The sequence below is a fragment of the Pleuronectes platessa genome, chromosome 9 (genome assembly GCF_947347685.1).
Source record: "Pleuronectes platessa chromosome 9, fPlePla1.1, whole genome shotgun sequence".
Classification (NCBI taxonomy): Eukaryota; Metazoa; Chordata; class Actinopteri; order Pleuronectiformes; family Pleuronectidae; genus Pleuronectes; species Pleuronectes platessa.
The window spans coordinates 22,529,048-22,548,838 of NC_070634.1; the positions used below are offsets into that span (position 1 = coordinate 22,529,048).

The 19,791-nt window shown below is 41.0% G+C and overlaps 1 protein-coding gene across 1 annotated transcript in view; it reads left to right on the forward strand.

Moving 5' to 3' along the window:
* The window catches only part of jak1 (Janus kinase 1), a 21,890-nt gene continuing 2,099 nt past the window's right edge, over nucleotides 1-19,791 (forward strand). Inside the window, exons 1-24 of the mRNA XM_053431390.1 lie at nucleotides 1-252; nucleotides 4,836-5,047; nucleotides 6,063-6,186; nucleotides 7,033-7,189; nucleotides 7,496-7,647; nucleotides 8,098-8,357; nucleotides 8,665-8,780; nucleotides 9,493-9,675; nucleotides 10,149-10,306; nucleotides 10,739-10,853; nucleotides 11,023-11,221; nucleotides 12,890-12,999; nucleotides 13,103-13,255; nucleotides 13,369-13,456; nucleotides 13,843-13,970; nucleotides 14,080-14,218; nucleotides 16,170-16,321; nucleotides 16,443-16,593; nucleotides 17,333-17,421; nucleotides 17,622-17,814; nucleotides 18,388-18,512; nucleotides 18,941-19,113; nucleotides 19,318-19,435; nucleotides 19,675-19,785. Coding sequence (XP_053287365.1) covers nucleotides 4,843-5,047; nucleotides 6,063-6,186; nucleotides 7,033-7,189; nucleotides 7,496-7,647; nucleotides 8,098-8,357; nucleotides 8,665-8,780; nucleotides 9,493-9,675; nucleotides 10,149-10,306; nucleotides 10,739-10,853; nucleotides 11,023-11,221; nucleotides 12,890-12,999; nucleotides 13,103-13,255; nucleotides 13,369-13,456; nucleotides 13,843-13,970; nucleotides 14,080-14,218; nucleotides 16,170-16,321; nucleotides 16,443-16,593; nucleotides 17,333-17,421; nucleotides 17,622-17,814; nucleotides 18,388-18,512; nucleotides 18,941-19,113; nucleotides 19,318-19,435; nucleotides 19,675-19,785 — 3,399 coding nt within the window. The 5' untranslated portion in view covers nucleotides 1-252; nucleotides 4,836-4,842. The remainder of the gene's footprint in view (nucleotides 253-4,835; nucleotides 5,048-6,062; nucleotides 6,187-7,032; nucleotides 7,190-7,495; nucleotides 7,648-8,097; nucleotides 8,358-8,664; nucleotides 8,781-9,492; nucleotides 9,676-10,148; nucleotides 10,307-10,738; nucleotides 10,854-11,022; nucleotides 11,222-12,889; nucleotides 13,000-13,102; nucleotides 13,256-13,368; nucleotides 13,457-13,842; nucleotides 13,971-14,079; nucleotides 14,219-16,169; nucleotides 16,322-16,442; nucleotides 16,594-17,332; nucleotides 17,422-17,621; nucleotides 17,815-18,387; nucleotides 18,513-18,940; nucleotides 19,114-19,317; nucleotides 19,436-19,674; nucleotides 19,786-19,791) is intronic.

The window sequence follows — 19,791 nt, forward strand, 5'->3', positions numbered from 1 at the left end:
CGTTGATGTCGGGAAGGGGCCCTCACTTGACAGGAAGCTCGAGCCCAAGAGGACGCGACTCATCCGCTGCCGTGGACCGAACCCCTCTCTCTCACCTCCTCCGGGACACTGGACGTCTTTTCCTCGGGACGTTATTTCAACCCGTACAAGCGACTCTTTAAATCGGCCCCAGACCCGGAACTTCGGTGGAAGCGTCCGATGCGCTGAGCGAAACGGAAGTAACTTGCCAGCTGTCTGGCTAATCTTTGCTAGGTGAGTACAATAACTTGTTGTTAAAAAATGAGTCCCTCCGTCCCCCACGTCGGATTAAAAAGATGTGTCCGCGTTGTGTCTGGTTCACACAAGCTTACGTTTGTGTGTGTGTGTGTCTCCTGTCGGTTGTCAAGCGGGAGGACACCCAGCTGCCGTCGGTTCAGCGTCAGTAGAACCAACAGGCTAACAAGCTAGCGTCAACCAGCCAAACGCTAGCTATCAAACTTTCATCCGTGCGGCGATACAGGCCGAAATCTGCTGCTGGGCTAATAATGAACAACATGCTAAGACATTTAAATACAAAATAATATGTTTAAGATGTTAGGAAGTCGTATTAATGTGATGACAATAGCTGTCATTAGCTCAAACGGCCTAGTTAACAAGTACAAGTTTGAGACCATATCAATAGAATTACTGGATTATGATTATTGACACGGGTTTAAAATCTGTGTTTGAAATTCATGGCGATTGAACTAGAATTAATGACACTTGTATTTTTTTGCTCGAGCCAAACTGTCTCAACTGGAAAAGATGAAACCGAAAGCTCCTTATAAACATGCAGCATTCTTTTTATGGCAATAGTAATGAAGATGATGATAATAATAATCGTATTATTATTTGTTCAGTTAATTGGCAGATTGGCAAAGTGCATTATTCCCAATTAATGTGTCTTCATCTTCTTCTATGCTCGCCACCGAACCTATACTTTATGTCCACAGCACCTTTCAGAACAGCCTTTATAAAGTGCTTCACATTGAGGGACAAATATAAATAATAATAACAATTTAAATATTTAGTTAATGAGATATTTGAAACTCTGCATAGATTTCAAAATAGGAATATTGTGAATGCTTTTCAGATGGATAAAGGGCAGTGAAGGGTGAGGATTTTTTTTATCAAGCAAGAAGTAAATCATGAAGAAGTCATGGACATTTCACTTTGAAAACATTGTCAAAGACTGGCAGCGTAGCTAGTATGACACCTTTTACGCAGTCCAGCAGGAAGTGAGGATTATAACATACCAGACTCAATAATACACGGCACTTAATAAACACACACCCAACAGGATTATATAAAAAAGCATGTACAGCTTCACTGCAATAGGTAAGTTGTAGAACAAGAAAAGCCAAAGTGGGGAATTCCAATGCATGCAGTGGAAGAACTGACCTTGGAAACAGTATTAACCATTGGAATAGGGGGGATTGCACAAATTATTTAATATAGCCTCGATAACTCCAACAATAGGTTGCCACCCGGCAATAGACCGAACGAAGAGGAAGGAAAAGCTATCAAATAGCAAGGGTAATAAGAGATATACCGAATGGGGAAGAAGTAGGATATTGCAACACACAGCGGATGGCAGTAATGCACCTTGTACTTGGTTGCCACCCGCCGATAAACCGAACAATAAAGAAAAGGAAGACGGATAGAATCATGCAACACTATTTTGAAGTAGGGGCAAATGTTGTGAAATAGAACCGAGAGATACTGCTAGTTTTGTCTTTCTAGAGAAACCAAGTAAACCACAGCAACCTTGCTCCCAACAAGGATTGATTTTAACTAACTCAACATAAACAAAGGATAATTTTCACTGTCAGTTAATGTACCTGCTGTTTTCTTGATTCATTCTTTAGTTTTTTTTCTTAGTCAAATTTCATAAAATGGTGGTAGATCATCATTTTCAGAAGTCAGGTGACAACTTAAGAGTTTTGACCAAGGAATACAGAATATTCCCAGAGAGAGTGGTTGCGGCAATGTTTGGAATTTATTTAAAGAACCTTCAAGTAAATTTATATACACTCAAAATGCAGGTGGATATGGTAAATGAGAAAGAAATGAAAATATGTGCAATTTCGGACTCTTTCCCTTATGCCTCACACGGCATTTACCAATTAATAAGTTGTTTTGTGATAATGTGAGAATAATCATAGATTTACCCACTGAATTTGTCACATGAATGTCAAGGAATTGGCATATGGAAGGATAAATGATTACCAGAAAGCCCCCCCAAAATTAAAACAATGCAAATATTGATCTATCATATGAAATATTCAGTGTACATAGATATGGGGAAAATGAATCATCAAATGAATGATCAAAGTTTAATATTTTTGTTTGCAAGTTCTTTCCAGTAAAGGGAAACTGTATTAACTATCATAGCATTATATTTAGCATCAAAGAGAACTAGGTTACTGCTCACATAGGCTGTACCTGGAAGTGACCTTTGTGACAGTCATTTTTTATCAGCCTATTGTTTGCCCAGAGTATTCTTAAGTCAGGTACATTAACTTAAGTACTAATACAAATTTAAAGATCATCATGTTGCCTTATGAAATTCCATTAAAAATAGGAATTATAAATCACGTGCAGTGATATTTTACATTCTTGTTAGATTTCAGCATTATGGCTTAAAGCCTTGTAATCCGTAAAATCACTTGTTCATGTTTGTTCAACATTAGAATTCTTAGTTCAGCACCGTTACAATATCGCTAAGTAAATCTAATTATGGTTATATAAATTGCACATATGCATACACAGCATTTTTACAAGGGGTCTGCTGAGCCTGAGGGAATAATGTGTAGTAAGATGAGTTTGCATTCAAATGATGTTGTTCCACTTGTCTTGTTTGTGTAGCAAGCTAGTAGGTGAGTCTGCAGCATTGTTATCATCATAGTGTGAGATGGCTGCTTTGTACAAGCCTCACAAACTGCCTTATATATGTTAGTTACCTTCTACAGTTGTAGAACCCAATGATTGTCCACTTAGGACGGCTTTGCTCACAAGTCTCGTCCTTTTTCATTCAAAATAAAAAACATTATTAATTTGATAGGGCATCAAGCTGCTAGTCATGTTTAAAAACAGCTTACGTTGGATCACTTAGTGAGTAACTTGAAACTGTCTGTTGCGCTCATAGAAAAATGTATGACATTTTTTATACTAACAGGTCGTGGGACTTTGAATCTTAACTTACTCTCCCACTTTGGATGAATTTTCTAAAATAATGGGGTCTCCTTGGGAAAGATACCAAAACCCAAACGGTCCATTCTCGTAGATTAAAGTGGTGCACATAGATGGATTGTCTGAACGTGTGTTTGAATGGGTGAATGTAAAGCTGTACTGTTAAGTGCTGTCAGTGGTCATCAAGACTAGAAAAGTGCTATATAAATACAGACCATTTACCATTAACATACTTAGAGGTGTCCACCTGGGATTGATCTGTCAGGATGGATATTAATCCCAGGACAGAAAACTGTGGCACAATTTTACATTGACACCGGTCTAACATCCGCTGGCAGCTCAGGTAGTCTGTTTGATACGGAGAAACACAAAGGATATGTTCGGTACACAAAGAAAAGGAAATCCTGTCCGATACCAGTGAGGGTTTTTTATCCATCAACCTCTATGTTCTGTCTGTGGGTTCATGATACAAACAGCTGTTGATGTTGAGGGAAAGTTGTCCCTTATATGGTCAGTGTTCAGTATGTCCCTGTTTGGCTCTGGATATGGATGCAGCATATTTTGTACTGCCTGCAGTATCATGCCAGTGTGTAAAGGAATTTAGTTTTTTGTGAATGTCTGAGCATGTTCCCACAGATTGTATAATTGGACTCTTCTTTTGTGAACAAATTGTTGGATAATGGTTCCTACACCGGTTATTTTCATTATCTAATATTCTGCTGATTGTTTTGTCAATAATTTGTTTAACCATTTGCATTTTGCAATCTTAGAAAGTTGATCATGATAATTTCCCAAAGTTCAAGGCAAGGATTGAAAATGTCAGATTTTCATATGACCGTCAGTATAAAACCCACAGCTCATCAGTTGTCATATTAGTTTCGTCATATTTTGGGAAGCCCTGCAGAATAATGATCTGTCCTCTGTATCATCCGCTCACTTGAGAGGCTGACCTCATATCACTTGCGCTGGATGAGTTAGGCAGGACATCACTTTATTCTGTAGGTTATGTTGTGGTCTGAACGGTATCAGTATGAGTCATCAGGTTGATGATCATTTTGCCTTAACACACACTCAATACTGCACCTTAATGTGACACACACACACACACACACACACGCACAGACACATACGCACACACACATGATAATCTTTGTTATCTTCACAGCGGACACCCATTTACTCAGTAAGTGCCATTTATAACAGGCTTACTGCTGGACATTTACACCATTTACATATTGTTTCAATAATATTTCTTCTTGCCACATTTTCCTTTATGAAAATGACACCTACAACATTCCTACTAAACTTAATCAAACAAAGTCAGATTAGTGGGGCTGGATTTTATGGTATTTAATCTAAGTATATTAAATCAGTCCCTCATAGTTTCATGGACCCATTTGCTGACATGTCCTTACCTGCCTGTGAGCTGCCAGCTATCTGAAAACAATCATGCAGTACTCCTCCTTCATCCACACAATCATAGACCCATTTAAACAATCTATGAATCTAAAGCAAGTGTCCTTTGTAATGAGTGAATTTATCTCCCAGTCACCGTGTGGCTCTTAAAGCATAAATGTAATGTAACCTTCCCCTTTCCCCCATTTCTCTCTTTTTACTTCATGTAGTGTCTGAATGCCAACTCAGGGGGTAATGGAGTTGAGCAGGCAACTCTGTGGGAAGATCCGGACGTCCAACAAGAAGCCTCTACTCTCCTCTTCCCCTACAACCTGTTGGGGCCTGGAGATCCACTTTTACACACCAGAGCTGCACCAGCTGGAGTACTTCAAAGGATGCTTCAGTGTTGAGGAACTCTGTGAGGATGCTGCCAAGGCCTGCTGTGAGTGACCAACACGATAACAATATTCCTGCTTTGCTTTATGATTTGGTTGTTTCTGTTGCCGGTGGTGACATCATTGTCATAGAATTTACTTACACTCCAGTAAATGACAAGTAAGTGTCCAGTTAATTTAGTATCAAATCTATCAATATCATTGATCGCCGCTTTTAAAGCTTTGCTGTTCTACAAGGTTGGCTCTAACCTTGACACACTTGTGTCAATGCTCCCTGCCGTTTCCTGGATTTTTCCTAGAGGACAATATCTCCCTGTCTATTACTGTTGTCTCCAACCCACTTGATTTACTACCATCTCAGCTTTAAAGTGTGAAAATATGCAATATTAGTATAAGTATCTTGCTAGACTGTAATTCGTCATCCATCGATTGACCATCAGCACCAATCACTTACTCTCGACCTCTTGACTTAAACAGCCCTCGCTCACATCTAAATACGTTTTTTTGAAGCATATTTCAACAACAATATATCAGAATTATATAAGTACAGTTTTAAGTGCAACTATTCAGCTGTCAACATGTGAAATAAAGTGATTCGATTCTAAACAAAATGGCCAACATGGCTTTTAGAGACAATTTCCCTCAATAATATCCCATTACAAATCAATGTAAACCATGAATTAGTTACTGTTAAGCTAAACTAAGTGCCACTTTGGAGGCTCTTACAAGAAGTGTGCCCAGCCATTAGTAATGTTACCGGGTTGTCTCACGTTAGTTAGCTGGGCCACGATTAAAGTTGTTACAGGGGATTGAAGGCTTACATTAACGACTGAATTCTCTAAAACCAGGCTCCTACATTTCATGATTGATCTTTATTATGCTTAAGACAGTTTAAACGAATGAAATTGATGTGTCGAAAGCATGTAGATCCTTCCTTTTTTATTTATTCTTGGTTTTATGAGCAGATTGTTTGCCGTTGCTTATAGACTTGTGACTGGAAATCAGTGGTCACATTCTAACATTTGGTCTGAATATTGATTTTTTTTCTCTTCCCTTTCTCAGCAATCTCTCCCTTGTGCCACAACCTATTTGGCCTGTACATTGAGTCGACAGGAATATGGTGCCCTCCCAACTATGAGTTCAAAGTCACAGATGATACCAGTATCAAGTTGCATTATCGCATGAGGTAAGAAAGACATCACAGCAGAGGCTGACTACACTAGTGTTGTAACCATAAAATCACCTCGTACATTAAAACCAAAGTGCTGGAGGTGCTGTTGATTTGGAGCTATGAGGGGTGCACCGCTTAACTGTATAGAACTTCATAACAAAATTAAAACCTAAATAGCTTATTTTACAGAGGATTTCTGTCTATTGATGGGTTTTATAAGAATTGTGACAAGTCTGAGAGGACAGAACAGAAGTGTCATATATGCACCAGACTGGATTATTGTAAAGCGATAAAAGTCCCTCCTCCATTCTGCGTGTTAGTTGGCATTTCATTTTAAGACAGGAAAAAAGATCATCATTGTGGTGTCTGTTGCATTTCCTTTATCTCTGCACTCTGCTTTGACAATAGCTAGTGGAGAGAAAAGCGTGTGTGCATAGAGCCTAACCGTGGTTTATGTCGTTTGTGTATTCGTGTCTTTGTTTTCTTGCTGCCGCTTGATTTGCGTTTCGTGGTGCAGTCTTTCAAACAAGGGTATTGTGGTCAAGTTTTCATACACATGCAATCTTTAGCATGAACAAATGTTCAAGACAAACACGCAGAAGAATTGAAGCGGAGGATGGATTTCTGTTGGCATATAAATATACTGAGTCTCTGAAGCTGTAAACTAGTCAATTTAGCTTAATGCAGTTAACAAAGACAATGCCCAACCCAAAAGAACCATATCTTGTTTTATTCTGTCGGAAATGTCAAACTTGACTAAAGGCTAAATATAATCCCTGTACACAATACAGGAGGCATTATAATATGTAAGAATAATCCATATTATTTCTGTTAACCTGTCTTCTGTGTCTCTTCTGTCAGGTTTTATTTCAGAAATTGGCATGGCACCACCGAGGGAGAGTCTCCAGTTTGGAGACACTGCATCAGTAAACTCAAAGGAGATAAAAATAGCCCACAGAAAACACCGGAGGGAACGCCCCTGCTCGACGCTGCGTCTCTGGATTACCTGTTTGCACAGGTGTGTGCCTGCATTAGATCTACATAGACTATTTGATGAGAGATATATTCGGACTGACCACCAAATCTTTTGAAAGTACATTCTACTTAAAAGCTCAAAGATTAAATCAGTTTTCAGTTGTGTTTAAAAAAAATCGGAAGATTGGAGGACGATATTGCAAAACTGCACTAAGATCAGCAATAGACAGCATACCATTCAGACAAGTAATAACTGGAAGTTGTAATGCAAAAGGAACATAAACAAATTCATAATTTTTTTTACAGTTGTTATTATAAGTGTCTCTGTGCTCGTTATGCTTTCTCTCAGGGCCAGCATGATTTCCAGAAAGGATTCGTTCCACTGAGGACGTCCCAGTCAGAGGCAGAGCAACACGAGATAGAAAATGAGTGCTTGGGCATGGCTGTGCTTGCCATCACTCACCATTCCATGAACCAGCCCATTGCTTCCAATGAAGTCAGGTAATACCCTGGCACACACATACAAATGCATACCAAGCACGTCTGTATCGCGTGGTTTCAACACACTTATGACTAAGATCTAAGAGTATACATTAAAGAGAAAAAGATGATATGATCCTTCCAATGTAGTCTTATTAAATTATTTATAATCATGTGATACTCCAATTTTTGGAAGTAAAGCAGGACGGAGAAATGATAAATGGTCATAAACATTTTATTTAAATAATCTTTATTCTGCACAATGGGACGGCACACTTCATATATCATAATCAAATTTTTCAGCTACAACTCACAGTCTTGAGTCACCCCTTGTGTCTTTCACTTCATAATCCTCCACACGTTTGAAGCGTTCACCCTCAAAACCAGTTGTAACGAATGATCCCTACAAATTGACAAACTGTTCTTGAGTCCTTAGTTTCTAAGTGTCTTTTCCCCCTTTGATCCCACCAGCTACAAACGTTTCATCCCGGAGTCCCTGAACCGCAACATCAAGCAGCGCAACATTCTGACACGCATCCGCATCAACAACGTCTTCAAGAAATTCCTCTGTGAATTCAACCGCCGCACGGTGAAGGACAGCAACATCACTCCGTACGACCTGAAGATCAAGTACTTGGCCACACTGGAGGGCCTGACCAGCGGCCTTGGCAGCGAGCTGTTAGAGCCCGTCACGCTCAGTGTGACACGGGAAGGAGATGTCATCAGTGGAGGTAACTATGGTTTGATTTTTCCCGGAAGATGCAGGTTTTTCACATAGAGCAGTCAGTTTGTATTTCTTTTGCTATTTGTTCACCAGGATAACAATTTTTTTTCGACTGGAGGATTTGATTTACCTGTTTAGGATCAGAATTGTCTTGTCTGTTTATTACAGACAGACCGTAGCCATAGTTAATAAGATATTTCCCTTGGTTTCATTAGTTTTTCCAAAAGCAATATTTAGAAAACTGTATCTGTAGCATCTAAATATTTTGTCTCTGTGTAACTGCTGTGATATAATGTTTGGATTGCTCTTTCCAGTGTACTACAACCAGAACCAGGGGCAGAGCCTGACTCAGAATGTGAAGACGAGCCGTGACATGCAAGTTTTGGTTACTGGTACCAATGGCATTTCCTGGAGAAACAAGCCTGCTCCAGTAAGTGAAGAGGCCTGAAAATCCTGCTGTTATCTGGAGAGCAGAGTCCCTTTTAAAATGCTACTGATATCAGATATGAGACAAGTCAGTCAACAGAAAGATATTCTTTGCCGTGTTTTAAATAATTTATAATTTTTAATAGAAGAATGTTAAAAAACATATACACATATATAGATTTTCCTGCCTTTTGAAATAAATATTTTTAGTATATTTGTCTTTTGGTCAGAAAATTAAAATTTGTCAAAGGAGCACAATGAGCTCTACCTTAGTAATTATTTCCCATTCTTTTAAGTGGTCCGATCTAGTGTAGTGTATTTTCAATATTACATTATAACATTACATTATATTTGTCCAAAGCGACTTACAATTAGTACACTCAACATTTATGAGGGGCCATTTTAGAGTTCATTATCTTGCCAAGGACACTTCGGCATGCAGATGGGGAATAGTGGGGTTTGAACCGGCATCCTTCTTGTAGGAGAACGACCACTCTACCCCCCAGGCCACACCGCCCTTAAGTTATACTTCTTCATTGACTCTTGGGCTGACTTACTTAGACATAAAACTGCAAATTATGTAAGACAAACTTGGCAAAGGTTATTTCAGTGTTTGAAAAAATGACAATAATTGAGAGTATTTGAAATTATCCATGGTGCATTTTCCTGAGTAATCTTTTAACTGTGTATATCTGCTATGTTTATCTTCAAAATAGATGTCTGTGATCTCCAAAGAAAAGGGTAAGTCAAAGAAGAACAAGCTGGATGGAAAACAGAATAGCAAAACAAAGAAAGATGCAAGTGACGACTGGGTGGTGTTCTGTGACTTCCACGAGATCACGCACGCCGCCATCGAAGAGTCAACAGTCACCATCAATCGACAGGACAACAAGAGGATGGTGAGACAGACGACAAATGACACAAACATGCATTGTGTCTCTCTCGGGGATCGACATTTGTACAGTTGATTGTAACCAAGAGTTCACGTCAACTTTGAATAGCAAACTGTCATTTACAGCACGAGGGTTTAATTCATGATTCATCAACTGCCAACTTCTTGAATTGCCAGAATTTATTGTGAAGAAAGCCCTGGGCATTGTTAATTGCAACAGCCTGAAACCTACACCGCACACCCATGAAGATTTTTTTAGCAACTCATTTTCCAAGTTAATAAGACCAGTGGGGAAAAAAAATGTATAAAGCAAAGCTGCCTATTAACCCATGCAATTAGTCATAATGATGACGTCATACTTCATCTTAAAATTTGTTATCGTTTCTAAAGCATCCCGGGGTATGGTGGTTGTAAATCCCTCTCTGCTCTAATCGTGTTTTTTCTTTTGTTTTCTCTTCCCCTGTCTTTTCTCTTCTTCAGGAGATGCAAATGGCTTCTCGGGCCGAGGCCCTGTCCTTTGCGGCCCTTGTAGACGGTTACTTCAGGCTGACAGTTGATGCCCACCACCACCTATGCAAGGAGGTGGCGCCTGCCTCAGTGGTGCACAACACCGACAATAGTTGCCATGGACCCATCAGGTTTGTACTGGCTGCTTTCTTGATGGGATGTTTTCCAGTGTGACATTGTGTCCACACAATAACACGTGTAGCTGGTCTTTTTAGACACCATCTGTCACTGACCTTTATTCGTTTTAGCTGTTACCCCGTCTGTCTTCTTCCTACCTCTGCTAATGCGTCACACACTGCTTTTTATTGTCATCCCCAACCTTTTTTAATCAAACTGTCCATTAGAGCCATTTAAAGCTTGCCTTAATATTGATATTCTAGATATATATATATATCTATATCCTAATCAACCATTGAAAAGGAAAGAGCAGTGAACCTAAAACTGTATTTTACATTACAAAATAATAGTATTAACATGCATGCTATCTTCCTCTGATTAGATCTTCATTCTACTTTTGTTAAAAAGCTATTTCTGCCTCCATTAATTGTGTTTTTTATCTCCAGTACGGATTATGCCATCCACAAGCTGCGTCAAGAGGGAAACGATGAGGGCACCTACATCCTGCGCTGGAGCTGCACTGACTACAAGTACATCATCATCACTGTGGTCTGCACTGAGGTAGTGTGGACTTTCATGCTACTGGTCTCATCTCAAGTCATCAATGTGTCATGTTACACTTGTGTGTCCTCGGTTTTTCCACACTTTGACCACCTCCCCTCTTTGTATATAATCTTTTCTTGGTTTCATTATTTTAAAGTTCTCTTATCTCTTCCCCCTCTCAAACAAGATGGACCTGATAGAGACTCGTCCCGTGCGCCAGTACAAGAACTTCCAGATAGAGGTGACACCTAATGGGTACAGCCTGTACGGCACCGAAACATTGCGGCCCACTCTAAGGGAGCTGCTGGAGCACCTGGAGGGCCAGAGTCTTCGCACCGACAACCTCCAGTTCCAGCTGCTACGCTGCTGCCCCCCACAGCCTAGAGGTAAATTTAATGCAGCCACAAACATGGTGATTATCTAATATCCAAATAAAGACACGTACCTTCATTCTCCTGCATTTATATAGGTATTTCAAATCAAATGAGCTGACTGAAAGCCAAAGTTTGGCATTAATGTAAAACATACAACATGAATTCTTGATGAGTTTGTTCTTACTAGTAAGCTATGAAGAATTATTTGATTACAGAAAGAAGAAACCAGATCTGATCGACATTTTGCAAAACTAACATTTAACGCTATTTACTACCTGACAGAGGTCATCTATACTAGATAGGCTGTAAAACAATGATTTGAAAATGTGAGGACAAAGTCCCTTCAAGTACCTTTACTGCAAGTTATTGATAAATAATGACAATGCCCACAAAAAAGCTTTAATGAAGTGAATAAATGCCACTGAAGGCTGAAAATCCTGCTCGCTCTAGCAGCTATCTATATCCTGTGCATTCCAACTCTCGCTATGCACAGTTGTCTAATGTAACAAGTAGAACAGACACCTAACTGTGATGTTGGGTGGGGTCAGAAGTGCAACGGATTTGAATCTTTCAACCCACAGAGATCGGTTAAAAAAAGGGTTTGTTAGTGTTTCAAAAGACATTTGTTGTTATCAAGTTTGATGAATTGAGAAAATGAGAAGTGAGGTGTAAAAATAGGTGTAAAAGGCCATTTAACTTGGCCCAGGATGCACTTGTATTCAAATTGCTAGGATCGGGTCGCTTATAGATTGTGCGTGTGTCTGTGTGTGTGTACCCGTGTGTGTGTGAGTTGCTCTCGGAGAGGAAGAGAGTTGTAGATGTGGGTTTCTGGAGCAGGAACCAGCTATAGCACTTTAGCACTCTAGTTTTACGTCACTCACTTCACTGATTACCATATGAAGAAGACCATGCTGGCCACTCCAGTCTGAAACTCAAGGTTAAGGTTTGGTCTTGACTAGGTTTTAAGGAGCCGGTGCAGTGTAATATTCTGTCGTAGCTGCGGGTGCATGTTGTGTTTGGCTTTTGCATGAAAACAAAGAACCGTGCTCCTAACACCCACTCTAACAGTGAACATTTGGTAAGGCTGATGGAGTACAGATACCTTTTATGTCCCTCCCCTTGAAAACCACACAGCGCTGGTTTTGTCACAACATTAGACACCCACATATAGTGTGGCAACAGACACATTTTAACTTCATCCTCCCACACGTTGCTTTGCACACGCAAAAAATAAACCGAATCAGCTGCTAAGCCAATTTGAGTAGGTGTTCACATTGTTACCACATTGACGTAATAGTTGAGTTCTTGTTTACCACATGTAAACACAGTTTTGCATTCACGCTGAATATCAGTGAACGTCTGTGCAGGTTGCAGTGCAGCCGTCAGGCACAACCTATTTTCAACCTCATTTCTGCTTTGAACGTTCACCGTTGAGATCATGGCATTCCAATCAATTAAACCTTTCTTCTGTGTCACAATAACCGGACCTTAACAACAATGCAAGCAGGTGTCACCTTCTCTTTGAGGGATTACCTAACACAAACGATTGTTAACAGAGAAGAATATAAAACACTATCTTACCTGTGAAAATGTCCAGCAGTTGTTTGAATCTCCTTTTGTAGTATGCACCACATCATGTACATATGGCCTCTTTTTTAAATGTGTGTGTTTGTGCTTCAGAGATTTCGAACTTGCTGGTGGTCACTAAAGACCGAGCCCCGGCCGTGCAGACGTCCACGCAGGAGAGTCAGTTCAGCTTCATTCGCATTCTGAAGGAGGAGATTGAACAGGTACGCCTTCTCCACTTCAGGCCAATCTAATGTTATTATGATATCTGGACGTAGGCATTTTATGTAATACTCCACTCCCTGTGCACCCTGCTGTGTTAACCAGGAGGAGCACCTTGGCCGTGGCACAAGGACCAACATCTACTCGGGCACACTGCGGGTGAAGAGTGAGGAGGATGAGGATGCAGGCTACTCGTCCTTCCAGGAGTTCAAGGTTGTCCTGAAGGAGCTGGGTTCTGGACACAGAGACATCTCCTTCGTGAGTTACACTGATTCTGTTCATCTTTGTGCAGCTGATCATAAGCTTCTCCAACCAATTTATAATGCAATTTGTAATGTGCTATGTATTGAGTCAACTTTTTCTGTTGACAGGCCTTCTTTGAAACAGCCAGCATGATGCGACAAGTGTCCCATAAACACATAGTGCTACTGTATGGAGTGTGTGTTCGCCAACTGGAAAGTGAGTGAAAACTTAACCTGTTTTCTGACATGAAGTCTGGAAAATGTCGGGACAATTGGATCCATTTGTTTTGTTTACAGCATATCACACACCAGTATCGGCTCTCGCCACCAAATGCTCTTGAATCTTAGAGTCTTTTCATGTTTACATCATCTTTAATATCTTCTACGTGTATGGCACCTCTGTTTCATTTATTGTTTTGTTGTCAGTTTTGCGTCTGTAGTGTTTTAAAAGCCTCATCAACACACCCACAGAAATGAAAATGAAAAGAAAAAATATCCAGAGTTCAATGCATGTTGGAAAATTGCTCGAGAGGAGTGTAGGCGTTTGAATGTTGTTATATGGCTCAGCTTTTTTATCTATACCTTGTGTTTCTTTGTTACAAGATATCATGGTGGAGGAGTTTGTCCAACACGGACCACTGGACCTGTTTATGAGGAGACAGCTAATTCAACTCAACACTCCATGGAAGTTCCAGGTGGCCAAGCAGCTGGCCTCTGCTCTCAGCTACTTGGTAAGAGAGGAGAACAAACAACAAATATAGGATGTAATGTAATCAAGTACATTCTGTAATTACAGGCACAAGAGTAAGCCTATATATTCAATTTATTGTGTTATTGTAGGAGGACAAAAAGCTGGTCCATGGTTTTGTCTGTGCCAAGAACATCTTGTTGGCCAGAGATGGAGTGGGTGATGATGAGGGAGGTCCCTTCATCAAGCTCAGCGACCCAGGAATACCAATCACAGTGCTCACCAGAGAGGGTGAGAAAACAAGCGCACACACACACACACACATGCACACACATGCACAGAGATGCACAGACGTTCTCGTTACTAAGAATGAAACCTAAATGCTAACAAAATATCTGCCAAGCACTTTTTCCCTAATCCGCTGTGAAATGAAAGTAAAACCAAAATGAGAACAACTTTATTTATGGAATAAAGTTCAACTAAAATAATTTGGACAATTGATTGGTTAATTTTTGAAAAATGAATTCTGAATCATTACTAGAAGTTCAAAGAGACAAAAATTGGCCCTAAGGTTCAATGACAAAATAATTAGAATCGTGTTCTTCAAGTCATCCTCTTTGCCCTCTGTGCAGTAATAATAAAAACCTATTGAATAAATGAGCACAAAAAAAAAGAACACTTACACAGATTGTCAATTAGAGGAATCATAGCTGTCTCAAAATCAATAACACTGGGCTGGGCACATTTCCCTCTCGGGATGTAATTTGGTTTTGAAGAAAGAAGCTAGATGTAAGTTCAGGGAAGACAATAACAACATTTCTCGGATTACATTTTTGTTCCCTTCATATGGCCGCCTCATGTTTCTGTTTATCTATTAGAGGCAGAAATCTTGTGCTCTAACACACAGTTTGGCTTGTACGGATGGATTAGCAAACCACAGGAGCCGGCTGGAAGTGTTTCTGGGCAAATGTCTGCCGCGGCACTCTCTCGGGAATACTCCTCCCTTGCGCTCGGTTCCCAGAACTCTTTAACATTTCTTCTTCTGTTTCCAACACTTTGCCAGTCACCCAGTCTTCCAGTTACACATTGACATCCTAGACCATAGACTTGATCGAGCACATAGTGGAGAAAAGTGCTCGGAAACCCACTGGGAGCACTCTTCCTCTCTTCCCAGCAATCTCTGATCACTTTGCTCAAACCGTCAAATCTGTTCATCACATTCTCCCTTTCTCTTTGACCTTTCTATTATCTCCCCCAACCCCCCCGACACTCTATTATCTCCTTCCCCCTTTCATGTCGGTGTCCACTCGTCTCCTTCAGTTTCCTCTACGTGGTTTCGCCTTGTCCTGTTTCCCTCCCGGTCAGTCCAGCTGTTTTCCTGTCTGAGATGCTTGCATTTCCTAATATACACCCCTAATCTGATTGGTTGGTCCTTCTTCCATTCAGTGACACACTTGAAACAGCTTTTACCGAGGCTTTTTGGACGTGGGCAGCAATGTAGTCAATCAACATATTAAACCAAATACCTGCCCAGTCAGTCTGTTAGAGCCGTTCTGTATTTTACTCTTGGTTCCTGGTACATTGATCCTGTTTGTAGGTTAACATTCTTTCATTCGATCAGCAGGAATGCTAGGATGCTTTTACTTTGAAACAGGTGTGGGAAGTGTTGCAAACATTTGTTTTGTGACTTTTTCGACAGACATATTTTCTTTGTGAAGCGTGCGCAGTACCTGGAGAAAACATACTCTGGCTCACTTGTCTGATATGGGCGCCAAAATGAAAAGCAAGACGTTCTGTGACATGTTTCTCACACAACACAGTGTGCTGGAGTGTGTTCAGTAACATACAAACAGGATGTAGAAAGTGTTAGTCTTGACGGAGGCATGCACTCTCTTCTTTGTAACGGCCCTCAAAAATGTCTGTATATCCGGATCTGCTCCAAACTTCAATGGGTTCTTCTTTGGGTCATGCCTTCCTTCACAAAATGTAATGAAAATTGGTTGGGTAGTTTTTGTGTAAACTTCCTGACTAACAAGACAAACGCTGATAAACACAAAACCTCTTTGGCGGTAGATGAGAAAAGATGTGGAGCCATCTCCAGATGAGACTAAGCACTGACAGAACCTTCTTTCAGTCCCTTATCAGTTTGAGGCCATGTGTCTTCTAGAATTAACATATTGTTTTTTAAATGTAGACACCAAAAGGTATGTTTTTTTTAATTGATTTACTGTCGCCTCTCCAGAGTGTGTGCATCGTATCCCGTGGATCGCTCCGGAGTGTGTGAAGAACTCGTCTGCCCTGAGCATCGCAGCTGACAAGTGGGGCTTTGGTACCACACTGTGGGAGATCTGCTACGATGGAGAAGTTCCCCTCAAAGAGAAGAAACTCACAGAGGTAGGGGGCACACACACAAGTAGCCATGATTCAATCCTGCTCTCTTGCGTTTCTAAGTCAGCTGCTCTTTTTTCACCAATAACAATGATCAATACTCCTTGTCCATATGTGTGCTGAGCAGAAGGAGAGGTTTTATGAAACCAAGTACCAGCTGCCCACCCCGGACTGCAGTGAGCTGGCAGATCTGATGACGCGTTGTATGAACTACGACCCCAAGAAGAGACCGTTCTTCAGGGCTATTGTCAGAGACATCGACAATCTGGAAAAAGAAAGTACGTGTGAGGTTAAAGTGTGTGCATATTATCCATATACAGTATTCATATGGAATTAGATCTGTGCACATGTTGAGTAAAACCTCAGGCAGCGTCCTGTTGTTTGTTTTCACAAGTTTGAACCATTAAGATACAGACGGTCCCTGAATGCAAGTGGTAGAACAGGTTCAGTTTTAAATGTCTCTGCCGAGGATTTCCGTTGGAGTGTTTTGCATGTTTTTGTATCTCACCTCTCGACAGCCTCACAGGCAGCGCAAACAGAGTTGTTTACTCAACTCAGATGCTCATGAGGAAGTTCACTGGGTGCACATCACAGCTCTGCCCCTGAGCTGGGCCCCATGGCTTCATAGACTCCGTTCTTCCCCCTGCTGCCCATAATCTGCTACTGCAATCAGTCTTATTAAAATGATATATCCACTTGACCGTCGTGTATGGAAATCTTGAAACGGGTGCAAAACACCTTGAGTAAACTTGTATTTTTCAGGCGAACCCAAAACTGTTTTGTAATAAATAGTAAGGATGATGCAGAATGGGTTTAGCGAGAATAATGACTCAAATTAACAAATTGTGTGGAAACCAGAGCAAGCGAACAGTTACACAACCACTGAAAGGTTTTTGGTGGAAACTTTGACACTGCCGACCACAATACACTTCCTATGTTGCAAGTGTGCTTATGTTGAAAGAAAAGACTCTGCGGTTTATGTAATTGTTTCTTTTTTTTTCTTTTTTCATTTCTCAGACCCATCAATAAAACCCCAACCTGTACCTGATGTGGACCCAACGGTGTTTGAAATGAGATTCCTGAGGAGAATCCGAGACCTGGGAGAGGTAAAGTGTTCCCGCTTTGTTTGTGTGTTAATCTCTATGAAGAAGAACTGAACTTATTATTTAAGTATTAATTATATACATAACAAAACAAGACGAGATGCCGAACTGAAGGAATGTAGGAAATTCTAAGAACTAATTCAACGAGGTTTCAGAGCTCATTTGTGTCGCCGTGATTAAAACCTCTCGCATTCCTCACACAGGGCCACTTTGGTAAAGTGGAGCTGTGTCGCTATGATCCACGGGGAGATAGAACTGGCGAGCTGGTGGCGGTGAAGTCCCTGAAGCCCGAGAACCGGGACGAGCAGTGCAACAACCTCTCGAGCGAGATCAACATCCTGAAGGCGCTCTACCATGAAAACATCGTCAAATACAAGGGCATTTGCCAAGAGGAAGGTACGATGGACATACTGGTCACATGCAAAATGGAACGTAGTCAGTGGTAGACAACTGGGAGCCCACGTGTGTGTTGTTACTGACACGTCTTCCTGCTAACTGAACAACACAACAATGATGTCAACACTGCTCACATTAAGTTGTTTTCAATAAAGCGGAGGCTTCAAGGGTTTCATACACACAGTGTTGTACTTATGCATATGCAATACAGCCAACACTCATTTAAGTGTTTAGCAAACCATTTACAAATATGAATGCAACAGCGTCGACTGACAGGTTTGGTTTCATCGGCAGTCCCTTTGATAGATGTTGAATTGCATTGTGCTGTGATTTAAAAAATGTTTTTATTACACACAGCATACACCTTTATGAGAAGATAAGTCAATATAACATCAGTCATGAAGGGTTTTTAACAAGCCTTTTCTTAACACTGCTTTAAAATGCACAATACGTTGAGTGTCTCCTAATAGACTGTGGTGGTGGATTCCATTGGTGTGACTGCCTGACTGCAGTTTCCCTAAAGCCTCCTTTCTGTCAATGAATTCCAATCTGTCACTGTGAATGTGTTCACAGGGGGTCAGGCCATCAAGCTCATCATGGAGTATCTTCCACTGGGCAGCTTGAAGGAGTATCTGCCCAGGAACAAGAGCAAGACCAGCCTCAGCACCCTGCTCAGCTACTCCATCCAGATCTGCGAGGTAACACCCCCCCCCCCCCCCCCCCCCCGCCAGACTTTTACATTTAATGTTTGACCACTGTGTCGTAAAATGTAAATAATTAGCTACGCTCAAGCTGTCTGGAAACTTTCTAACCCTTCCTGAACAGATCCTGGGGATGAGCTGAACTCATGTGACTGTCATATGATTGTCAATGTTTATGGTTTTGTATGAAAAGAATAGGAACCTTCAAATGGTCGTTTGCTGTTTTATAGTTAACTTTACATAAAGTAAACTCAGAGGCCGTGTCTGGTAAACAGCTCATTGATTACAAGGGGGTATCATTGTAATGATTTTGATGTACAAGGTAATGTGACAGGAAACAGAGTCGATGTCAAACTGGAAAACTGAACCCTAACAACATTGCAATGTCATTGGTCAGTCATATTGTGTTTTCCCCTTTTTTCAAGGGAATGGAATATTTGGGATCTCATTTTTACATCCACCGAGACCTGGCTGCCCGAAATGTGCTGGTGGAGAACGAGAGGACGGTAAAGATCGGAGACTTCGGCCTCACCAAGAGCATCAAGGACAATGAGGGATATTACACCGTGAAGGACGACAACGACAGCCCAGTTTTCTGGTGAGTCGACGGCAAATCAACGATGCGCTGGAAAAGAAAAAGCTTCTCTCAGACTCGACCACAGCAGCTGAGATCTTAGTGTGAAAAGAGAGACTACTTGGTTGTAGTTGCTCCTCCCCTCAGTTTCACAGATCATTGTGTGTCTGAGATTGTGTTATGGTAATAGAAATAAAAAGCTGTGCATTAAGGTTCATTGTTTTTCAGGTACGCTCCGGAGTGTCTGACTCAGTGCAAGTTCTACCTCGCTTCAGATGTGTGGTCCTTCGGGGTGACGATGTATGAGCTCATCACTTATTGTGACTCCAGCAAGAGCCCGATGACGGTCAGTATGAAGCACACACACACAGACACACAGACACACAGTACAATACCTGAGTGAGCCCATGGAAGAGCACAGCATGTCTGAATAAGTTCACAGTGAGCGAGTGGACGTGTTGATGATAAATATAAATATATCTAAGACATTTAGATATTTATCATATCTGAAAAGAGCTCAGGAGAAACTCTTCACAGCTCTGCTCTCATCACAATGTTCATTTTCCCTCTTCCTCCCCCACACAGCTCTTCTTAGGTATGATTGGTCGAAGCCAGGGACAGATGACCATCATCCGACTGGTGAAGGTGTTGCAAGAAGGCAGGAGGCTGCCGCGCCCTGAGACCTGTCCTGAGCCCGTAAGA